Below are 25,270 nucleotides of genomic sequence, written 5' to 3' on the forward strand. Positions count from 1 at the left end.
ATTTACAATAATCTCAGGTCTACTTTAAAGTTCATTTAAGGGAAAGTACTGATATTTAAAGTAAAGAGAGAGTGAGAACATGAAGCATTTAAGTTGGGAAAAATATAAGAATATGGGATGCAGCTGCTATTTTGACTTCACTAATTCATTTTTTAGCATTTAGTGGGTTAAGTTAAAAAACAAATAAACAAAAACTATATAATATATTCATTGACTGATAAAAGAAATTACATTAGTTCATTTCCAAAGACATTTGTTTTCAAGAAATTCAAGCAAAAGGATTCGTTGTGTATTTATTTTTATTTAACAACTGTGAATATAACTCTTATTGTGTGCTGGGGACTGTTCCAAGTGCTTTTAGTTATTAATTCATTAAATCTTCATTAGAACTTTAGGAGATAGGTACTAATTTTATCATCACTTTACAGCTGAGGTAAGTAGTATAATTAAACCCATTTTAAACATGGGAGAAGTGATGAACAGAGAAGTTTTTCAAGGTCACACTGCTACTAAGTGGTACAGAAGGAATTCAAATCTAGGCAGTCTCATATCTGATTCCACGCTATTAAACACTACATGTACTATGCTACCTCTTTATGGTTTATGCTTCTTCAAATTATTTTACTTACTATTTAAAATAATGACATTCAACAAGAGGAATTCAATTTCAGAGGTATTGGGATAAATAATATTGTTTTATATCCAAATTATGCATATTGGCTATCTGATCTGTCCATATTCAATAGAACAGGTCATAACGAAATGTATTCTGTGAGATATTAATGGACATTATGGGGAGGAATATTGGGTTTTGTTTCCTGATGGAGTTCATAATTATTTGAAGAAAACTTTCAGTAGTAATTTTAACTTTGATGAATGTGATAGAAAGTGATGGTCAAGATATTCTTTATTATTGTAAATAATGCTATAATAAAATGTTTTTATAAATTGATTTTCTCCTGTTTTATTTCTTTTCATTAAATTACAGAAGTGGAATTATCAAGTCAATGTATCTAGAATCACTTTTTTTTTTGTTTCTTTGTTTTTATTCAAACAGAAAGTCACAAAAATTATAATCATCCTCATCAGTTCACTCAGTCCCATGTAATTAATTTTTTTTATCTTGATCTTTTGTTAGCACTTTTATGAATTCATCAGTTTTCCATTAGAGTTCTGAAAATGCTTATTCATTCAGCTCAGCAGCATAGTCAGTTACCAGAAACCTGTACTTGTCAGAGTCTTTTCCATGAATTCCTTGAAGACGAAACCCTTTTATAGGAACACTTTTGCAAAAGCAACAGAGTACACCCAGACCTGTCTCTAAATGACAAAAGACTTAAAAATGACCACGGTTAAAGATTTGAAGAAAGTTCATAATAATGCAATTGACAAGGAAATTTAGTTACTTCTGAGATATATATTTTAAGGTAATAAATAGAATTATGACTTATAACATTATACTAGAACATGTAAGATTTTTAGGAATTTCATGTAATGGCTGAAACATTTATATTAACATATTTCCATACAAATAACCCAAAGAAAGTTTAGTATTAGTTTTTTTTTTCTTTTTTTGAATTTTTGAATTTTATTTATTTTTTTATACAGCAGGTTCTTATTAGTCATCAATTTTATACACATCAGTGTATACATGTCAATCTCAATTGCCCAATTCAGCACACCACCATCCCCACACTCCCATGGCTTTCCCCCCTTGGTGTCCATACGTTTGTTCTCTACATCTGTGTCTCAACTTCTGCCCTGCAAACCAGTTCATCTGCACCATTTTTCTAGGTTCCACATACATGCGTTAATATACGATATTTGTTTTTCGCTTTCTGACTTACTTCACTCTGTATGACAGTCTCTAGATCCATCCATGTCTCAACAAATGACTCAATTTCATTACTTTTTATGGCTGAGTAATATTCCATTTTATATATGTACCATATCTTCTTTATCCATTTGTCTGTCGATGGGCATTTAGGTTGCTTCTATGACCTGGCTATTGTAAATAGTGCTGCAATGAACATTGGGGTGCATGTGTCTTTTTGAACTATGGTTTTCTCTGGATATATGCCCAGTAGTGGGATTGCTGGGTCATATGGTAGTTATATTTTTAGTTTTTTTAGGAACCTCCATAGTGGCTGTATCAATTTACATTCCCACCAACAGTGCAAGAGGGTTCCCTTTTCTCCACACCCTCTCCAGCATTTGTTGTTTGTAGATTTTCTGATGATGCCCATTCTAAGTGGTGTGAGGTGATACCTCATTGTAGTTTTGATTTGCATTTCTCTAATTATTAGTGATGTTGAGCAGCTTTTCATGTGCTTCTTGGTCATCTGTATGTCTTCTTTGGAGAAATGTCTATTTAGGTCTTTTGCCCATTTTTGGATTGGGTTGTTTGTTTTTTTAATATTGAGCTGCATGAGCTGTTTATATATTTTGGAGATTAATCCTTTGTCCGTTGATTCATTTACAAATATTTTCTCCCATTCTGAGGGTTGTCTTTTCGTCTTGTTGATGGTTTCCTTTGCTGGGCAAAAGCTTTTAAGTTCAATTAGGTCCCATTTGATTATTTTTGTTTTTATTTCCATTACTTCAGGAGGTGGATCAAAAAAGATCTTGCTGTGATTTATGTCAAAGAGTGTTCTTCCTATGTGTTCCTCTAAGAGTTTTATAGTGTCTGGTCTTACATTTAGGTCTCAAATCCATTTTGAGTTTATTTTTGTGTATGGTGTTAGGGAGTGTTCTAATTTCATTCTTCTACATGTAGCTGTCCAGTTTTCCCAGCACCACTTATTGAAGAGACTGTCTTTTCTCCATTTTATATCCTTGCCTCCTTTGTCATAGATTAGTTGACCGTAGGTGCGTGGGTTTATCTCTGGGCTTCTTATCTTGTTCCATTGATCTATGTTTCTATTTTTGTGCCAGTACCATATTGTCTTTATTACTGTAGCTTTGCAGTATAGTCTGAAGTCAGGGAGTCTGATTCCTCCAGTTCCATTTTTTTTCCCTCAAGACTGCTTTGGCTATTCGGGGTCTTTTGTGTCTCCATACAAATTTTTAAGATTTTTTGTTCTAGTTCTGTAAAAAATGCCATTGGTAATTTGACAGGGATTGCATTGAATCTGTAGATTGTTTTGGGTAGTAAAGTCATTTTCACAATATTGATTCTTCCAATCCAAGAACACGGTATATCTCTCCATCTGTTGGTATCATCTTTAATTTCTTTCAGCAGTGTCTTATAGTTTTCTGCACACAGGTCTTTTGCCTCCCTAGGTAGCTTTATTCCTAGGTATTTTATTTGTTTTGTTGCAATGGTAAATGGGAGTGTTTCCTTAATTTCTCTTTCAGATTTTTCATCATTAGTGTAGAGGAATGCAAGAGATTTCTGTGCATTGATTTTGTATCCTGCAACTTTACCAAATTCTTTGATTAGCTCTAGTGGTTTTCTGGTGGCATTTTTAGGATTCTCTATGTATAATATCATGTCATCTGGAAACAGTGACAGTTTTACTTCTTCTTTTCCAGTTTGATTCCTTTTATTTCTTTTTCTTCTCTGTTGCCGTGGTAGGACTTCCAAAACTATGTTGAATAATAGTGGTGAGAGTGGACATCCTTGTCTTATTCCTGATCTTAGAGGAAATGCTTTCAGTTTTTCACATTGAGAATGATGTTTGCTGTGGGTTTGTCATATATGGCCTATATTATGTTGAGGTAGGTTCCCTGTATGCCCACTTTCTGGAGAGTTTTTCTCATAAATGGGTGCTGAATTTTGTCAAAAGCTTTTTCTGCATCTATTGAGATGATCATATGGTTATTCTTCAACTTGTTAATGTGTTGTATCACATTGATTTATTTGTGTATATTGAAGAATCCTTGCATCTCTGGGATAAATCCCACTTGATCATGTTGTATGATCCTTTTAATGTGTTCTTGGATTCAGTTTGCTAGTATTCTGTTGAGGATTTTTGTATCTATATTCATCAGTGATATTGGTCTGTAATTTTCTTTTTTTATAGTATCTTTGTCTGGTTTTGGTATCAGGGTCATGGTGGCCTCATAGAATGAGTTTGGGAGTGTTCCTTCCTCTGTAATTTTTTGGAAGAGTTTGAGAAGGATGGGTGTTAGCTCTTCTCTAAATGTTTGATAGAATTCACCTGTGAAGCCATATAGTCTTGGACTTTTGTTTGTTGGAAGATTTTTAATCACAGTTTCAATTTCATTACTTGTGATTGGTCTGTTCACATTCTCTATTTCTTCCTGGTTCAGCCTTGGAAGGTTATATCTTTCTAAGAATTTGTCCATTTCTTCCAGGTTGTCCATTTTGTTGGCATAGAGTTGCTTGTAGTATCGTCTTAGGATGCTTTGTATTTCTGAGGTGTCTGTTGTTACTTCACCTTTTTCATTTTTAATTTTATTGATTTGAGTCCCCTCCCTCTTTTTCTTGATAATTCTTGCTAATGGTTTATCAATTTTGTTTTTCTTCTCAAGGAACCAGCTTTTAGTTTTATTGATCTTTGCTATTGTTTTCTTTGTTTCTCTTTCATTTATTCTTGCTCTGATCTTTATGATTTCTTTCCTTCTGCTAACTTTGGGTTTTGTTTTTCTTCTTTCTCTAGTTCCTTTTGTGTATGGTTAGATTGTTTATTTGAGATTTTTCTTGTTTCTTGAGGTAGGTTTGTATAGCTATAAACTTCCCTCTTAGAACTGCTTTTGCTGCATCCCTTATGTTTTGGATCATCGTGTTTTCACTGTCGTTTGTCTCTAGGTATTTTTTGATTTCCTCTTTGATTTCTCCAGTGATCTCTTGCTTATTTAGTAATGTATTGTTTAGCCTCCATGTGTTTGTGTTTCTTACGTATTTTCCCCTGTAATTGATTTCTAATCTCACAGCGTTGTGTTCAGAAAAGATGTTTGGTTTGATATCAATTTTCTTAAATTTACTGAGGCTTGATTTGTGACCCAAGATGTGATCTATCCTAGAGAATGTTCCATGTGCCCTTGAGAAGAAAGTGTAATCTGCTGTTTTGTGATGGAATGTCTTATAAATATCAATTAAATCTATCTGATCTATTGTGTCATTTAAAGCTTCTGTTTCCTTGTTTATTTTCATTTTGGATGATCTGTCCATTGGTGTAAGTGAGGTGTTAAAGTCCCCCACTATTATTGTGTTACTGTTGATTTCCTATTTTATAGCTGTTAGCAGTTGCCTTATGTATTGAGGTGCTCCTATATTGGGTGCATATATATTTATAATTGTTGTATCTTCTTCTTGGATTGATCCCTGGATCATTATGCAGTGTCCTTCCTTATCTCTTGTAACACTCTTTATTTTAAAGTCTATTTTATCTGATATGAGTTTTTGATATGTCTTATAAAGTTGTCTCCAAAAGAATATTTGTTCTGGTTAAAAATTATGCCTTTTGGAGCTAGGCAGTTTCCTGACACTGCTCCTTATTAATTCTGTGACATGAGGAAAGTTATCTCACCTCTTTCAAATTCACTTTTTTCCACACGTAAAGTAATAATTTTAATCATAGCTATCTTATGATTTCATTGTGAAGATGTATACTATAAATCTTATTACCCAGCATTTAAGTACTCAATTTATACATACAATTATTTTATATCATATGATAAGAATTTTTATAATAATCCAAATAATTTATCATATTTTTTATCATTAGTTTTGTTTATGTCACTGATAATTATCTTTCTACAAAAACTGTTGTAGAGATAATTCAAATATCTCCTCTAAAATTTCTCTATGCAATTAAATATCAAATCCAGATTTGAAAGCAAATAACTCACACACACACACACACACACACACTCAGAAACACTTTGTTGTTGCACAACAGAAAATCTGAGCAACACAAACTTAATGAATATCATGATTTACCTCTCCAATAATTGCTGTAGTCCCATCTGACTCATTTACCCACACATTTTGTGCAGTTCCCCTCTCATAGGTTTCATATGCTGCTCCATTGGCACGTTTCTCTATGGAAATTGCAGGGTCCTAATAATTGAGAAAAGAAACTATAGAAAATCAATTAATTTACAAATGTGTAAATACTAAAAATTAACATATATAATCAGTTATTACCAAGATGATGACATATTTCTGCCCATGGTCATGCAAATCTTGAACAAATTCAGGGAGGCCATTAAATGCAACTTGATCATAAGTAAAGTCTTTCTTGTCCTCCATATAGTCAATATCAGTGACCTGTGTATCCTGAAAATTAGCAGAGTATATTTCAATAAGCAGTACTGAAAGAACCCTCTAATCACCTCAACCTTTAAGTCCAAAGAATTTGTATTATAAATATAATGATTAAAAAGTAAATGAACTTTGATCTCTTTTATTTCACTAAAGACACAATGATATTGCTTATAAAACTAGTTTTTCTAATTCTAAAGTACAAAAGCATTAAATGATTATTCACATTTGTTTCAGTGATGATCACTGGATATGTATTAGGTCAATATATATATATATATATATATATATATATATATATGTATATATATATATATATATGTATATGTACATATATGGGGTTCCTTGTATAAAAAACAAAACTGTACATTACATAAAATACATTGAAATTTTATTACATTAAAAAGTATATAAGCTCTAAAATTAAAGTATATTTAAAAAACTGACTATAATTTTGTTCACACTTCAACATGTGTTCTAGTCTAGTATAACTCATAATCAGTTCTCAAAATTCAGGTAGGCCTGGACATTGCATATGACATAATGTGTACTTTATCATTAAAAAAGCAGCTTAATAATTTATATCTATATCTATATGGTATATATGACAATCTTGACAATTTCCTACCCTTATTATTATATGACAACATTTAACTTGATATATATTCCCACAAACTCTTCATCCTACTTACAAATGGTATGCCAGCTTCCCGATTTCTTCGTACCACTTCTTTCACTACATCAAGTGACTTGTAATTCCAGCGACTCAGTTGGAATCCAAGACTCCAATATGCTGGCATTGTTGGTCGCCCAATGAGCTTGAAGTAAATGGATATTTAATTAGTCTCAATAACGAACATTAGAAACAAATATTAATATGCTTCTTATTGTTACATCTCTAGTATTGATTTGAATTTAACCACATATTTTAAACAAAGATTTTGTGTATGCATTCTAAATGTGTCCTGGATATTCTCTTAGAATTTTGTTATGGAACACTTAGCAAGTTTATGTTCTGTCACTCATCTTTTGTTAATTTTGTGTTAAAAAATCAGAAAGGTAGCACTTAAAAAAGTAGCATTTACAAAAGTATATTTTGCCCTGCATGGAAAGTTAAAAAAGAGAATAAAAGAATAGCATTAAAGAGATTTGAGAAAAAGAAAATTGTCCCACCACACTCCCACTTCTTGTAGCAACAAAATGAATGAATGAATGATCATCACATAAGAAAAAAAGATGTTTAAAAGTATACAATTTCTATTCCCTTACATTTTGGCACTTATTTCTCTCCTAGTTTGCAAAAATATTAATAAAATATATTTCTACAAGGATCCCAGGCAGTTATTTCATAAGGTACTTATATTCACATGTAGGACATTGGTTTCTTCCCTCCCCCAAGGGCCAAATGGGCCCTTCTCCTCCCACTCTCTGGTGGCCCAAGCAGGCTCAGTGCAAACTCACAACAGAGCACCAGCGTCTCATCACAACAGAGCACAGGATTTTGCACATGGAAAGATGAGTGCAACTGATATTAAGCTTTTTCACCAAAAACTAAGTATTAGGTTACATTAAGACAAATATCTTATCTGGCATGACGGGTTTTCTTTGGTTTAAGTATTTATATATATATATGTTTATATATATGTATCTTTATGTAATATACATTTTTTTGGATCCATGATTTCTTCATCATGTATGTCTAAAAAGTGCTATGGGCAAAACGGGAATAAAGACGCAGACCTACTAGAGAATGAACTTGAGGATACGGGGAGGGGGAAGAGTAAGCTGGGACAAAGTTAGAGAGTGGCATGGACATATATACACTACCAAATGTAAAATAGATAGCTAGGGGGAAGCAACCGCATAGCACAGGGAGATCAACTCGGTGCTTTGTGACCACCTAGAGTGGTGGGATAGGGAGGGTGGGAGGGAGGGAGACGCAAGAGGGAAGAGATATGGGGATATATGTATATGTATAACTGATTCACTTTGTTATAAAGCAGAAACTAACACACTATTGTAAAGCAATTATACTCCAATAAAGATGTTAAAAAAAAAGTGCTATGTAAAAATAAAAAAAAATACTCAGGTTATTGTATTCTATTCAATTTAAGCTTTAAATTTATTTTTTAAAAACTTGGTATCAAATATAACTCCCCCAAAACTCAGTATGTTTAAACTCTATTCATAAACACCTTATGTTCCATTGAACTTCTTTAAAGATTTGGACATGTGATTGAAATTTCTGTGTGTGTGTGTGTGTATTATATGTATCACATAATTTATTTTCATAAAAGTGTATAAAACATGTTTTATTATATACTATATTAATTTATGTGCTATTCATCTTATACCTTATATGTATATATTATCTTTAAAACTTATGAAACGATCTAGTCATTCAAATGCATTATGTTTTAAATTTTGACATACTGGGACCACTAATGTATTAATTTATACAGAGAGGATAATTTGTTTTTCTTCAAACACGAAGTAGTTTCTTTTGCCTCTCTCTACATAATTTGAGCCCCACTGAAATGCAGCAGTGATTAATAGTGCTATAGTCTATACAAGTCATTTATCTTATTCTTTAAATCCAAGTTTCTACAAGTCTGCCCATAAAATGATGTATACAAGTGGACTGCTATATCACATGAATGCTGCATTCTCGTGTCAAACATGACTCAAACTCAACTACTGCTGACCACAGACTTTACCCGGCATGTAATAGACAACTATCCCAACTAATATTTCACAAATAAAATATCAAATTCTTACAAAAATGTGCTGTCCCCTCTTTTGATGGTGTGATAACTGTATACAATAACTATGATTTCATATTATAGAGACTGTAAATTTTGTTGCCTTTCTGAAATTCGCATTTATGAACAGCAATTTGGGAATTGCTAGACATTGTAAATTATTCAATTGTGTAAAACCTTACCTACTCTAATTTCAGGTTTTTAGATCCTAACTAAAGTTTTTGATAGTAATTGCTTCTCTTTTGAAATCATTTTGAAAATGGGACTTATATGTCAAGAGATTTATCAATGAAACAAGATTTTATAAATAGGCACGATTCTTAAATCTTATATCTATAAAAATGATTTATTTTTCATAATAACACCAGAAATTATATACACTAACAGTCACAGGAGAACAATTTACATGGGAGAAACGTCTAGAATTAGGCTCAAAATAAGCCTTGGATTCCTCACCTTTCTAAGGTCCATCTTGGGCTCAGGTACACTAAGATGCTATTTAATAGGTAAATGAGAGTTGTTTAGACAGTAACCTCAAGAAGTTAAGACTTCAGACTCTGTTTCAATATCTGTCCTTCTAAGCCTGAGTGTCAGAGCCAATTTTCCTGGAATTTACCTACGGTACATTAACAGCAAGTTTCACTAGCCTTCCTCATAACTCACTTGCCTCCAAGATTCTTATCAAAGGGATGTATGACCTATATGTCCATTACCTATCCTCAGACTTGGAGATAAGATACTTCCTTTTGTTTTATCCCACCGAAGAAGGTCATGAATAAGTAAAGATTTAATATGCAACATCTCAAAGGAATCCAACTACTGAACTCACCTGCCTAGAAGCAAGAAACAACTTGATATCTGAAATGTAGACATCTAAATATACCTAGGTGTCACTGTATAACAAAAACAAAAATAAAAACCACTTTCTCATATCTGAAAAATGGTAAGGTTTAAAAATATATTTAGCTAAGAGGCCTCAAATATCTTAGCTAAAATCATTTTAATATGTAGACATGTTTGAAAGTATGGTAGAAAAAATTTTATAAAATACACCTGAAACACACCTCTTGATACTGTTGAACTACTTGTTCTGGAGTATCTCCTAGAAAAATGTAAAAGTCCAGAATGCCACCTGTAACTCTGTAAGTTACTATTGGAGTAGGCTGGATGAAAATCTCTACAAAACAAAAATTGGAAAAGCATATGTAAATAGTAAACATGTACATGTGATAAAATAATTGCAACGTCTATTTAAAGTACTTTGTATTAATCACATAGTTTTACAGTTTTTTTAAATGATTAAGATAAGGTGTTGACGATAAGAATATAGGAGAAAAGTGGAATGCCACCATACATGAGGTTTAAGATAGGATATTCCAGATGCTGCCTTTTACAGATGTTGGCAAAAGCTCCTCTAGAAACTGCTTAGCAGGGGATAGAGGATCCATCTTTTTACAACAAAAAGATTTCTTTTTAAAATTGCATTTCAATTAGTTATTTTAATTGAAGATTCTGTGAAAGATCATATTATCACATGTTGATTTCTAAGAAAAAAACTACATAGGTTTTTAATTTGTCTATATTCAAGACATAGTAATTGTCTGTATAACCATATGGTATATAGCTCTTGCTTGAATTTTTGTAATTTTTACTATCACTGATTCACCTATCCAATTTAGGTATTGCATTATTCACAACATTAAAAAACAAAAGGTTCTACACTACTTGAATTATGATAAACTTAAAAAAAATCATTCTTCCTTCTTTTTATCCCCATATAGACCTTGCTCTTTTTTATCTGGAGTGACATATTAACTTATCTTAACAAATGAGGCTATGTGAATGGGAATATTCATTTGTATGGACGTGTTCAGTGGGCCTCTGGAGGGAAAATGAAGTGCTCGAATATCACAATACAGCATACTTTCCCCCAAACAGAAGCACAGATATGCAAAAATCCATGTCTCACTAACTACAAAACCAGCTTATAATAATTTCACCTTCTAAATCAGTAACAACAAAGTTTACTCTGGTATACAATACCTATGATTGGAATAAAGAAAGCAGTTAAAACATTTCAAGTCTCATTTAAATATATTATCAGATAAATTACTCTTACCCATTGCATTGCTGTTCATTAAGAAAACACCAAATGACTTTCCAGAAGTATCTTCAATGCACATGAAGAATGTTTGATGGCCATATAAATTATTATTATTCTATAAGGCATAAATTTATTTAAAATAAAAAGATTATACACTGAAAATGGACATTATGGATTCCAATTTTTTATTGTAATTTACTCTTCATATTTAACTTACTCCCATACTCCTATAACAATTTTCTCTATATAAGTACCATATGTAATGTTGTAGCACAAAAAACATTGAACTTATTTTAATTATTAATACATTAAGATATAAATATATAACTATATATTATACTATTAATAGTTTACTTTCCTTTATGTTTTATTATGATTAAATGAGTTTTAATAAGATATTAATCAACTACACTTCAATTAAAAAAAAAAGCTATCCGTGATAGGGTAATAGCATGCTTATCCATTATGTCTCATGTATGCCCAAGGTATTGCAGGGAATTCCAAAATGATGTTCACCCTCATAGAACTTTTGCAGTACAGTGGTTGAGAGCTGATGAGCAGATGAAGCAGTGGAAGAAAATTGGAAATGAACTTAAAAAGTGAAAGAAGAAAGGCTTCTTGGCTGATTGGGTATGGAAGTTCAAAGGAAAGATGTATGAAAATAGCTATGAGGTATTTATTAGCCTGGTGTTTATTATAGACAGTGATGCTGTAAACAAAGATTGGCAAAATTTATTAATATTTTTGTATGAAATGAGGGTCTTTAAAACAACAACTCACATTCATTTTGAGGAATGAAAGAGCATCAGCATTTTAAAAATCATTAACATTTGACTCAAAGCAATCATGAATGAATAAAAAAAGAGTTTTTTTAATGGTATGGTCTTTGTCCCGAAGAGTCGCATATTCTAGAAGTACAGACAAATGTATACACAAATAATACACTGTGATGGTTGTCATATTAAAGTATGAATAAAGGGTTAGAAAGTAAAGATTAATTCTGCATGGAGGAGTTTGGGAAAAGTTCTTATGAGGTGAAACCAACCGAGCTATCAATGACTTGTATAAATAATAAAGAACTTTAAGGTTTAGCACTTACAAAGAGAACCAACCTCTTGTGAAAATATGTGAACTTAAGAAAGATGATCATATGTTATGGTAAAGGAAAAAGTGGGTATAGATGCAGGACATGATGTCCAATAGATAGGCAGACACCATATCACACAAAGCCATGTAGAACAAGGTGTTTGGAATTATTCTTGTGCAATAACTAACCCTGGATAGGTTTAAGTACAAGAGTGGAATGATAAAATATAAAAGTGAAAATCAAAAGAAAACATTCATAAATTGGAAATATCTTTTTAAGTATTCATAAAATCAGTTGGTCATTTATTTATTTTAGGACTTTGATATCAATCCTCACCCCTAAAGTAAACAAGCTTCTGGAATGTGTATTACTGACATCAAATAAATGATGGTTTCAAATAGGCTAAAATTATCCTCAAATATACCTACTTTATTTATAACAAGAAAGAGAGTGGCTTACATCACCAGGAAGTTGATCCCGAGTAAAAACTGGCCATGTTTTCCAATATAAATCATGACGAAATCTCTTATGAATATGTTCCCCAATACCATAAATATATTCACTGGAAAGTCTGGCTGCGATCTGTAAATACTGGTCAGAGTATACCAGTGGACCAATGCTGGTGTCAAACCTGTAGCATGAAATAAATAAATAAATGAGCTAGAAACATATAAAATGTTCTACTAAATACAGGTTTATGTTATCATCCAGAATATTGCATTTTAAATATGTCAGTCTTTAGCTGTGATCAATTCTTAGTAACACATGAATTTTATACCATAACCAGAACTTGTTAATTCCATCAACACAATTTGTTTCATCATCATCAATATGATTCTTCACATGCATTCTCTCCTTTTATCTTCACCAAAATCTTAAAGCACAACTACCATTATAAATTTCATTTCACAAATGACACAAATTGGACAAATTTATTCATGTTTTCAAGGTTAGGCAGCAGAGCCAAATTTCAGACATAGTTCTGCTCTGCTCCAGAGACAGAGTTTTAAAATACAGTACTATACTGGTTTTCGCACCTCTAATACATATATTAAAATTAAGTTCAAAATTATTTTTCCAAAAAGAGAAAGGTTACATGTTTTATGCATATCAAATATATATTATGAGAAATGTTAAACAGCATTTCTTTTGTGAGTTAACATAAACTCAATCGCAAGTTATTAAAATATATTTACAGAAAATAATTGCTGAGATTCAGTCTTGACAATTGTTTAATTAACCTTTCTTGGAGATTCAAGAGCTATAATCTTGAAAGTTATTAAATTCTTTGCAACAAGTATCCCTCAAAATACATTTATAATGAAAGCATTCAGGTAATATTTAAATTAATATATGTATAGTAATTTAAATTTATTATATGTTAATATATATTCAATTTAATTTCATACATATATATGAAAAATCCTCTAATTGTACTATGGAAATTCATAACCCTCTGCTTAGTAACTATTTGACCCTACAAATTGACAACAGAATATGATAAATAATGGGGAAAAAACACAACAGGAGTTTTAAGTATGCAAAAATATAAACAAGGCTTAGACTGTATCAGTGATGCTCTTCACCTTCAACTTTGGTTGGCCCCATTTCTATACTTTCATTCATGTTCTTGTTCCTTTCTTCCATGAGAAATTAAAATCCCTTTAACATTATAATCTTTAAAACATGTACACCCACCCTCTTTTGGGAGGAAATTTAATCTTTCTGAAAATGCCCTAAAATTAAGACTTTCATAATTCTATGATAATATAATAAAAGTGACCAATTATTTAATCTTTTATTAATATAAAATAATTACTTACAAAAGTCTATCATTGCTTTTTCTATAAACTTTAATGCTAAATGGATTGTCTATAACCTTCACATCATACAATGTATCAGAAGCTGCAGTTCCACTAAATTCTTTTACAAACTGATGAGGAACTTCATATCTTCTATTATTTGGATCAGTAATCTGCAAAGATTTTGAAAAATTAGCATTGTTTGATTCAAAACTGTTATTTAATTTTTCAATTCTGAACTAAGTATTAAATGCGAGTTCTAAACATGAAATAATAAATTTAATAATTTTATAGATGAGCTATTAATCTAGTCATAAACTTAACTTTAATATTGCTGAATGGCTATGCACAGAATAAATTGTAAAGGAATTAATAGAATTAGTTGGTCATAATGGTACTATATCAAATAAAAATTTTTATTGACCAATATAAAAAAATAATGATAGTATTATTAAATATTGATTCTTGAATACTGGGTTTTTGTAATTTAATTATCCCTGTTACATTTCAGTGATCACCTGCTTAAAAATCCTGCAAGAATTTTGTTTAAAATAAAATCTTAATTTTTGTGAAATTGCGGCTAAAAGGTAATGTACAAAGGATATAGTGTTTTCACTGCCAAATCCAAAAGACGATACTAATAAACTACTTGGTAAAAAAAACAGCAGAAATTAGTTTCTTTAAAATCATGACTAGAGCACTCCCTCTTGTGAGAGCACTGGAATCACAACTAACTAATGAATAGTCATTAGCAGGAAGACATTGGAACTCACCAAAAAAATACCCGACATCCAAAGACAAAGGAGAAGCTGCAGTGAGATGGTAGGAGGGGTGCAATCACAATAAAAATCATATCCCATAAGCACTGGGTGGGTGACTCACAAACTGGAGAACAATTATACCACAGAAGTCTACCAACTAGAGTGAAGGTTCTGAGCCCCACATCAGGCTCCTGAGCCTAGGGGTCTGGCAATGTGATGAGGAATTCCCAGAGAATCAGACATTGGAAGCTAGTGGGATTTGACTGCAGGACTTCAACAGGACTGAGGGAAACAGAGACTCTACTCTTGGAGGGCACAAACAAAGTAGTGTGCACATCAGGACCCAGGGGAAAGGAGCAGTGACCCCATAGGAGACTGAACCAGACCTACCTGCTGGTTTGGAGGGTCTCCTGCAGAGGCGGGGGGTGGCTGTAGCTCACCATGGGGACAAGGACACTGGCAGCAGAAGTTCTGGGAAGTACTCCTTGGCATGAGCCCTCCCAGAGTCTGCCATTAGCCCCACCAAAGAGCCTGTAGCCTCCAGTTCTCAGTCACCTCAGGCCAAACAACCAACAGAGAGGGAACTCAGCCCCATCTACCAGCGGACAAGTGGATTAAAGTTTTACTGAACTCTGCCTACCAGAGTAAAACCTAGTTCTACCCACCACCAGTCCCTCCCATCAGGAAGCTTGCACAAGCCTCCTAGACAGCCTCATCCACCAGAAGGCAGACAGAAGAAACAAAAAGAACTACAATCCTGCCGCCTGTGGAAGGAAAACCACATTCACAGAAAGAGAGACAAAATGAAAAGGCAAAGGACTATGTACAAGATGAAGGGACAAGATAAAAACCCAGATAAACGCTAAATAAAATGGAGATAGGCAACCTTCCAGAAAAAGAATTCAGAATAATGATAGGGAAGATGATCCAGGACCTTGGAAAGAGAATGGAGGCAAAGATTGAGAAGTGCAAGAAATGTTTAACAAAGACCTAGAGGAATTAAAGAACAAACAGACATAGATGAACAATACAATAACTGAAATGAAAAATACACTAGAAGGAATCAATAGCAGAATAACTGAGGCAGAAGAACGGATAAGTTACCTGGAAGACAGAATGGCAGGCTGCACTGCCATGGAACAGAATAGAGAAAAAAGAATGAAAAGAAATGAAGAGAGCCTAAGAGACATCTGGGACAATATAAAATGCACCAACATTTGCAATATAGGGGTCCCAGAAGGAGAAGAGAGAGAGAAAGGACCCGAGAAACTATTTGAAGAGATTATAGTCAAAAACTTCCCTAACATGGGAAAGGAAATAGCCACCCAAGTCCAGGAAGTGCAGAGAGTCCCAGGCAGGATAAACCCAAGGAGAAACCAGCCGAGACACATGGTAATCAAATTGACAAAAATTAAAGGAAAAGAAAAACTATTAAAAGCAACAAGGGAAAAATGACAACTATCATACAAGGGAAATCCCATAAGGTTAACAGCTAATTTCTTAGCAGAAACTCTACAAGCCAGAAGGGAGTGGCATGATATATTTAAAGTGATGAAAGGAAAGAACCTACAACCAAGATTACTCTACCCGGCAAGGATCTCATTCAGATTCGATGGAGATATCAAAGCTTTACAGACAAGCAAAAGCTAAGAGAATTCAGCACCACCAAACCAGCTCTACCACAAATGCCAAAGGAACTTTTCTAACTGGGAAACACAAGAGAAGAAAAAGACCTACAAAACAAACCCAAAACAATTAAGAAAATGGTAACAGGAACATACATATTGATAATTACCTTAAATGTGTATGGATTAAATGCTCTAACCAAAAGACACAGGTTCACTGAATGGATACAAAAACAAGACACATATATATGCTGTCTACAAGAGACCCACTTCAGACCTAGGGACACATACAGACTGAAAGTGAGGGGTTGGAAAAAGATATTCCATGCAAACGGAAATCAAAAGGAGTAGCAATACTCATATCAGATAAAATAGACTTTAAAATAGAGAATGTTACAAGAGACAAGGAAGGACACTACATAATGATCAAAGGATCAATCCAAGAAGAAGATGTAACAATTATAAATACATATGCACCCAACATAGCAGCACCTCAATAAATAAGGCAAATGCTAACAGCTATAAAAGAGGGAATTGGCAGTAACACAACAATAGTGGGGGATTTTAACACCTCACTTACACCAATGGACAGATCATCCAGACAGAAAATTAATAAGGAAACACAAGCTTTAAATGACACAATAGACCAGATAGATTTAACTGATATTTATAGGACATTCCATCCAAAAACAGCAGATTACACTTTCTTCTCAAGTGCACATGGAACATTCTCCAGGATAGATCACATCTTGGGTCACAAATCAAGCCTCAGTAAATTTAAGAAAATTGAAATCATATCAAGCATGTTTTCTGACCACAATGCTATGAGATTAGAAATCAATTACAGGGACTAAAACGTAAAAAACACAAACACATGGAGGCTAAACAATATGTTGCTAAATAACCAAGAGATCACTGAAGATATCAAAGAGGAAATCAAAAAATATCTAGAGACAAATGACAATGAAAAAACGATGATCCAAAACTCATGGGATGCAGCAAAAGCAGTTCTAAGAGGGAAGTATATAGCAATACAATCTTACCTCAAGAAACAAGAAAAATCTCAAATAAACAGTCTAATCTACACCTAAAGGAACCAGAGAAGGAAGACCAAACAAAACCCAAAGTTAGTAGAAGGAAAGAAATCATAAATATCAGAGCAGGAATAAATGAAATAGAAACAAAGAAAACAATAGCAAAGATCAATACAACTGAAAGCTGGTTCTTTGAGAAGATAAACAAAATTGATAAACCTTTAGCCAGACTCATCAAGAAAAAGAGGGAGAGGACTCAAATCAATAAAATTAGAAATGAAAAGGAGAAGTTACAATGGACACCGCAGAAATACAAACATCATAAGAGACTACTACAAGCAAATTTATGCCAATAAAATGGACAACCTGGAAGAAATGGACAAATTCTTAGAAAGCTATAAGCTTCCAAGACTGAACCAGGAAGAAATAGAAAATATGAACAGACCAATCACAAGCACTGAAATTGAAACTGTGATTAAAATCTTCCAACAAACAAAAGTCCAGGACCACATGGTTAAAGCGAATTCTATCAAACATTTAGAGAAGAGCTAACACCCATCTTTCTCAAACTCTTCCAAAAAATCGCAGAGGAAGGAAAACTCCCAAACTCATTCTACAAGGCCACCATCACCCTGATACCAAAACCAGACAGAGATACTAGACAAAAAGAAAATGACACACCAACATCACTGATGAATATAAATGCAAAAATCCTCAGCAAAATACTAGCAAACAGAATACAACAACTCATTAAAAGTATCATACACCATATCAAGTGGGATTTTTCCCAAGGATGAAAGAATTCTTCAATATACACAAATCAATCAATGTGATACACCATATTAACAAACTGACGAATAAAAAACATATGATCATCTCAGTAGATGCAGAGAAAGCTTTTGACAAAATTCAACACCCATTTATGATAAAAACCCTCCAGAAAGTAGGCATAGAGGGAACCTACCTCAACATAATAAAGGCCATATACGACAAACCCACAGCAAACATCATTCTCAATGGTGAAAAACTGAAAGCGTTTCTTCTAAGATCAGGAACAAGACAAGGATGTCCACTTTCACCACTATTATTCAACATAGTTTTGGAAGTCCTAGCCATGGCAATTAGAGAAGAAAAAGAAACAAAAGGAATACAAATTGGAAAAGAAGTAAAACTGTCACTGTTTGTAGATGACATGACACTATACATAGAAAATCCTAAAGATGCCACCAGAAAACTGCTAGAGCTGATCAATGAATTTTGTAAAGTTGCAGGATACAAAATTAATGCACAGAAATCTCTTGCATTCCTATATACTAACAACGAAAAATCAGAAAGAGAAATTAAGGAAACACTTCCATTTATCATTGCAACAAAATGAATAAAATACCTAGGAATAAACCTACCTAAGGAAGTAAAAGACCTGAACTCAGAAAACTATAAGACACTGATGAAAGAAATCAAAGATGACACAAACAGATGGAGAGATATACCATGTTCTTGGATTGGAAGAATAAATATTGTGAAAATGACTATTCTACCTAAAGCAATCTACAGATTCAGTGCAATCCCTATCAAATTACCAAAAGCCTTTTTTACAGAACTAGAACAAGAAAAATTTAAAATTTGTATGGACACAAAAAACCCCGAATAGCCAAAGCAATCTTGAGGGGAAAAACGGACCTGGAGGAATCAGACTCGCTGACTTCAGACTATACTACAAATCTATGGTAATCAAGACAATATGGTACTGGCACAAAAACAGATCAATGGAAAAGGATAGAAAGCCCAGAGATAAACCCACACACCTATGGTCAACTAATCTATGACAAAGGAGGCAAGGATATACAATGGTGAAAAGACAGTCTCTTCAATAAGTGGTGCTGAGAAGACTGGACAGCTACATGTAAAATAATGAAATTAGAACACTGTACACAAAAATAAACTCCTAATGGATTAAAGACCTAAATGTAACACCAGACACTATAAAACTTTTAGAGGAAAACAAAGGAACAACACTTTTTGACATAAATCACAGCAAGATCCTTTTTGACCCACCTCCTAGAGTAATGGAAATAAAAACAAAAATAAACAAATGGGACCTCATGAAACGTAAAAGCTTTCGCACAGCAAAGGAAACTATAAACAAGATATAATGACAACCCTCAGAATGGGAGATAATTTTTGCAAACAAATCAATGAACAAGGGATTAATCTCCAAAATATATAGACAGCTCATTCAGCTCAATAAAAATAAAAAACAACCCAATCAAAAAATGGGCAGAAGATCTAAACAGACATTTCTCCAAAGAAGACATACAGATGGCCAAAAAGCACATGAAAAGCTGCTCAACATCACAAATTATTAGAGAAATGCAAATCAAAACTACAATGAGGTATCACCTCACACCACTTAGAATGGGCATCATCAGAAAATCTACAAACAACAAATGCTGGAGAGGGTGTGGAGAAAAGGGAACCCTCTTGCACTGTTGGTGGGAATGTAAATTGATACAGCCACTATGGAGAACAGTATGGAGGTTCCTTAAAAAACTAAAAATATAACTACCATATGACCCAGCAATCCCACTACTGGGCATATACCCAGAGAAAACCATAATTCAAAAAGACACATGCACCCCAATGTTCATTGCAACACTATTTACAATAGCCAGGTCATGGAAGCAACCTAAATGCCCATCAACAGACAAATGGATAAAGAAGATGTGGTACATATATACAATGGAATATTACTCTCAGCCAAAGGAATGAAATTGGGTCATTTGTAGAGATGTGGATGGACCTAGAGACTGTCATACAGAGTGAAATAAGTCAGAAAGAGAAAAACAAATATTGTATATGAACGCATATATGTGTAATCTAGAAAAACGGTACAGATGAACCAGTGTGCAAGTCAGAAATAGAGACACAGATGTAGAGAACAAACATATGGACACCAAGGGGGGAAAGTGGGGGTGGAGGGTTGTTGTGGTGGGATGAACTGGGAGATTTGGATTGACTTATATGCCCTAATATGTATAAAATAGATAACTAATAAGAACTTGATGTATAAAAAAAAATAATAAAATTCAAAAAAAAATCATGACTAAAAGTGATAACAGTAAAAAGAACTAGAGATTGTGTCACACTGATATAGAACAATTAACATCTTTCTCAAATTAAATTTTAAACTAATCTTTTATCACAGTCTTTAGTTGAATAACAAAAATTACTAAAGTTTTTTGAGTGTTTATTATTCTCAGGACACTGTACCAAATATTTTACATTGACTATATTATTAAATTCTCCAAAAACTACTGCCAGAGAAAAATTTATGTTATATTTGAGTAGACCGTCTCAGAGAAGTGGAGTAGTGAGTCTAAACTAGTTCTTTGTTTTGGAATAAATATTTATTAAGAGGGAAGTATCTTGTTGGGGTGAAAAGTGTATTCATAACGTGTTTTATTAATAACTTTTCTTTAGAAATCTCAAAGACCAAACCTTGAACCGGAAACGCCTGGGTGTCTGACTTTGAGTTGTGAGGAGAACAGTGTTAATGTCATTTCCAAATAGTGTTGGTGAAGGTATCCTGTTTAATTTGGCTTCAAGTCCTTAAAGAAAGAAAAAAAGTTTGCATGAATTATGACTTTATTTACAAAGATTAATAAGTATTAAATATTTTCACGTTTTCTAATTTTCTTGCCTGTCACATATAATGACTTTTTTTTTCATTTGGAAGATACAATCATGCAAAAAATGTCCTCAATATACCAATTTGAACATTTTTGTCTACATATTTCCCATTTGATTTTATTTAAGATATCTTTCCAAAGAAAATTTTTAAATGTACTTTTTTCATTCAACTTAAAATATGTTGGATCATCATGATAGAACACTTCTCACCAGTATTTGTTGATGTTGTTCCCTCAGCATTATAGCCATGGTTATCTACGAAGAAGCACCAAGGAATAACAGAATTATTCCATGGCCTCCAGCAGCAACCTCGAGCTGCACAAAGTGTCTGATAAAACATTTATTAAAGGAATCATGGGGTTAGTATTGTTGTCATATGGGTCAATCTCTATTTTTTAAACATACACTCATTCCAATAAATGTCTGAATGAATGTTTAAAAAAAATCTTATTTCTTCAAATATATAATGTGCTAAAATATCATTTATTCTTTTGTTCCTTTCACTTGGAAGAAATGTAAATATTTGATGAATTGAATCAATTACACCCTATCAGAGACTGATGTTCTGAGTTGTGATTTATCAAATTTACATATCAATACACATTATTGTAAGCTCATGTTATTTTAAAGGTTCCTGCCCTCTGCATAATTACAGTCTATTCTGTTGTCATGTAGCCAATGCAGAAGAACTAAAATATTTATTGTGTACCAATTATGTATCAAGTTGCAAGTGAGGCTATAAAGATGAAGATACAGCCCTAAACTTAAGCCTACATAAAATGTTTAAGGTAGTTATTTCCAGAAAATTAGTAGTTCAATATGATTTAAACTAGTTTATGTGCCAGTTGTTGCAACATCCAATGAATAAAGTAAAATACTAAATTCTCAGTAATTTTATGATCTATATGGAAAGATTATATGAAGTGGAAGAAAAATTATATATGTTTATAGTAAAAGTTGAGTCACATGGTGCTGCTGTGTGTTAACATTGGTATAATCAAAAATCTATTTAATATTTAAATTTAATAGTGTGACATGTTTTCATAATTTGAATGCTTGTGAGATTTTTCTTCTTGGCTATTTGCCTTGAAAAAAATGTTAAAAGCCTCCACTTTTACCAGCTGACAGTATACATGTTAACTTCTCTCCTATTTTTAACATCAAATTAAAATGACATCAGGTACACATACACACACGCGTGCACACATACACATGCAAATATGTATATTGCAAATGAGATCAAATGGGAGCTGAGCATTTTGGAGGGTCATTACGTAACAGAATCTAAAGTATGTGTGACTTTTTGATATAGACATTGCAAAATGGGAATACACACACACACACACACACACACACACACACACACACACAAATTCACTCATTGACATTTTAATCCCACACAAGTTATGAAGACCAAGGGAGAGTCAACTAGGGTTATGTGAATCCATTCAGTTACACTTACTTTTCTCCATTTGAGCTCCTTCTCCCCAATTTCCAAATAATAAAAATAAATAATTTTTAAAAATTAGAAGAATCAACGTTACTTTGTTTTCCACAGACTATTCTTAATGTTATCATCACAAATACTTTACTAGAATGTAGATATCTTTCTCAAATGTTCTATATTGTCAAAGGTTATACATTTTTTTTAAGAAGTAGATTGGAGAGGATAGAATTTCATGAAGATTTATAAATTTAACAATAGCTTGTTAAGCATGGGAAAATATTAACTTGTTAATTTGAATTGAAAGGAAGTACAGAACAGCAAGCTCAGTAATTTCCATTATCTCTCATCTGTTCATACATAAATACAATAAAAAGAAATGCAGCTTAATTAATGGCTAGAGTTTTAAAAATATGGGCTTGATCCAATATTAAATAATTATCTTAATATAATTATCTTAATATAATTATCATACTATATATCTATTCATAAAAATATTAAAGACTTTTGTTGCAGACCTTTGTTGGAAATTGTTCTGGAATGCAGTTTATTCTCTCATTGATAAGATCATTTAGCACACTTGGACATTTTCCTGAACCAGGATACACAGTGGTTGTGCGAATGGTAGCAGGGGTTGAAGTAGAACCACTGACTTCTAGGAAAGAAAAAGGTCAATAAAAGAAAACATGGTTTTAAATTAATTTTTCAAATTTTCAAGTAACAAATACATTGAAAGTATTCATAAATGTATATATAATGAAAATTAACATAAACTTTGCATTAAAAAACCCCACAAATTCAAGTCCTAGTCACCAAAAGGGAAAGATCTAAATGATATTTAAAACTGTCATAGCCCTGTTGACTGTTCCTTCAGAGAATCAAAATACATTCACAGGAGGTCTTGAGGTAGATTGAAAAGAAAACAAAATGTATATTCCCACTGTGCTTAAAAATTGTGTTTTAGAGATGAAGAAAGAAGGTGGAGAAACATCGATGGGGAAAGGATGTAGAGAAGGAGACAAGAATTAGAGCAGAAAAGAGAAGATTAAGAGGAAGAAGATACTTGAAGTGAATAGAAGAGAAAGCAGGGAATAATAAAGAAAACTAAATCCCAGCTCTGTGTAATAAAGAGCGACTTTCTAGCAATCAGAGATGGGGAAGATAAATTTGATTGCTTCACAATGTAGCGAGATTTCAGTTTACTAAAAGAAGGTAAAACAAGAGACCAGAGGCAGCAGAAAATGCTAACTACAGTTAGATTAGAAAATAATTTGCAATATGTTTTCCAATTCTGATTTAGTCAAGACAGAATGACGAAGAAAGAAAAAGTAGATTAGGTGGATCAGAGTGGCATGTATCAACCTTAAATCAGGATAGAAATATTCAGAAAAAAAAAGATAAACGTTTCAAGCTTGTTTCATTCCTGCTACCTGTTTTTCTCATACAACGTCTCTCTTCTTAATAAAAAATTAAGCCTATGACAAAGAGATTATCCCCCTAAATTTCCCCCCCACCTCCCTGCAGGTGTCCAAAACCCAGAGCAAAACCCCACTAATGAGATTTCCTACTGGTTAGAAGAACCTCACTGGTAACTATAGATGATTATTCCACTGTTTTTTAACATCCTGATCCTTTTGCCTCTTTGCTATTTCTTAAGGAACACAATATGGGGAAGGCCATTAATATCAAAGCACATAGATTCCTTAATTACAATGATGCTTCATTGAAAAACCTGCAATAAAATGGATAGAAAAAGTTGGAGTAATTGTGTAACTTACCTGAAGATCTTTCTTCATGCATTTCATCTCATATACATTACTTTTCAAAATCCATAATTATTATGGAGTAAACTTTATCTCAATCTCACTATAATAAGTATTTTCAATATTATTTACCTTCAACAGCAGGTGTGTTAGTTGCTAAAACAGCAACTAGGGCAATAGCTATTATTGTAACTATAGCAAAGAGGACAATCAGAGAGATTTCTAATCCAGTAAATTTCTTCCTTGCCATCTAAAGAAAGAAAAGGAATATATGTTTGAAATGTAGAATATACAATTACAATAAGTGACCATTATTAATATAAAATTATACACATTTGGTTTTTTTGTCTACTAAGCATAACACGAGCAGAGCAGCAGACAGCTCTATCAGTTTATAATCTAAAATAATACACATTGGCAAAAGTGTAAACAACACATGCAGTTTTAAGTAGAAAGAATGAATTGGTGATGCACATTATAGTAGTACACTAAAATGAAAATACAAAAGGAAAAAGATCTCCAAGTAGGTGCATCTTGCTCTCTCATTTTAGAACATTTTTTCAAGTCAAAGAAAGCTTATGCTTGCATTATGTTCCTTAATTCCACAACAATTGTATGAAGGAGATGCTGTTATTCACATTTTACTCATTAGGAACTTCAGGCTTAGAGAAAATGTTATTTTTTTCAAAGTCAAAAAATCCAGTTCTTCGTACTATAACTATTGCTCTCCAATTCCAACAGTGCTTTCTTATAAGGATATTGTGGAAAAGAATATAAATATAAATATGTGGTAAAGAAAATAAATATAATTCTATAAAAGAGTAGAATATAAAAAGTTGTAAAAAATATATATACACCACACACACACACACACACACACACAGATATATATATACACACATACATATGGTATATAGTTAGGAGTTGTTTCTTAAAAAAAAAAAACAAACTACATGCTCTCCAAGT

At 32.7% G+C, this 25,270-nt stretch overlaps 1 protein-coding gene across 1 annotated transcript in view; it reads right to left on the reverse strand.

Moving 5' to 3' along the window:
• The window catches only part of SI (sucrase-isomaltase), a 97,857-nt gene extending 73,303 nt beyond the window's left edge, over positions 1 to 24,554 (reverse strand). The window contains exons 1-11 of the mRNA XM_007197556.2: positions 24,437 to 24,554; positions 23,060 to 23,196; positions 21,308 to 21,425; positions 20,906 to 21,015; positions 14,009 to 14,160; positions 12,645 to 12,816; positions 11,114 to 11,213; positions 10,059 to 10,171; positions 6,925 to 7,050; positions 6,116 to 6,247; positions 5,909 to 6,028 (exon numbers count right to left, since the gene is read on the reverse strand). Of these exons, the coding sequence (XP_007197618.2) occupies positions 5,909 to 6,028; positions 6,116 to 6,247; positions 6,925 to 7,050; positions 10,059 to 10,171; positions 11,114 to 11,213; positions 12,645 to 12,816; positions 14,009 to 14,160; positions 20,906 to 21,015; positions 21,308 to 21,425; positions 23,060 to 23,196; positions 24,437 to 24,554 (1,398 nt within the window). The remainder of the gene's footprint in view (positions 1 to 5,908; positions 6,029 to 6,115; positions 6,248 to 6,924; positions 7,051 to 10,058; positions 10,172 to 11,113; positions 11,214 to 12,644; positions 12,817 to 14,008; positions 14,161 to 20,905; positions 21,016 to 21,307; positions 21,426 to 23,059; positions 23,197 to 24,436) is intronic.
• Between the last annotated feature and the right edge of the window lie 716 nt (positions 24,555 to 25,270).

Source organism: Balaenoptera acutorostrata, chromosome 4 (assembly GCF_949987535.1).
Source record: "Balaenoptera acutorostrata chromosome 4, mBalAcu1.1, whole genome shotgun sequence".
Lineage (NCBI taxonomy): Eukaryota > Metazoa > Chordata > Mammalia > Artiodactyla > Balaenopteridae > Balaenoptera > Balaenoptera acutorostrata.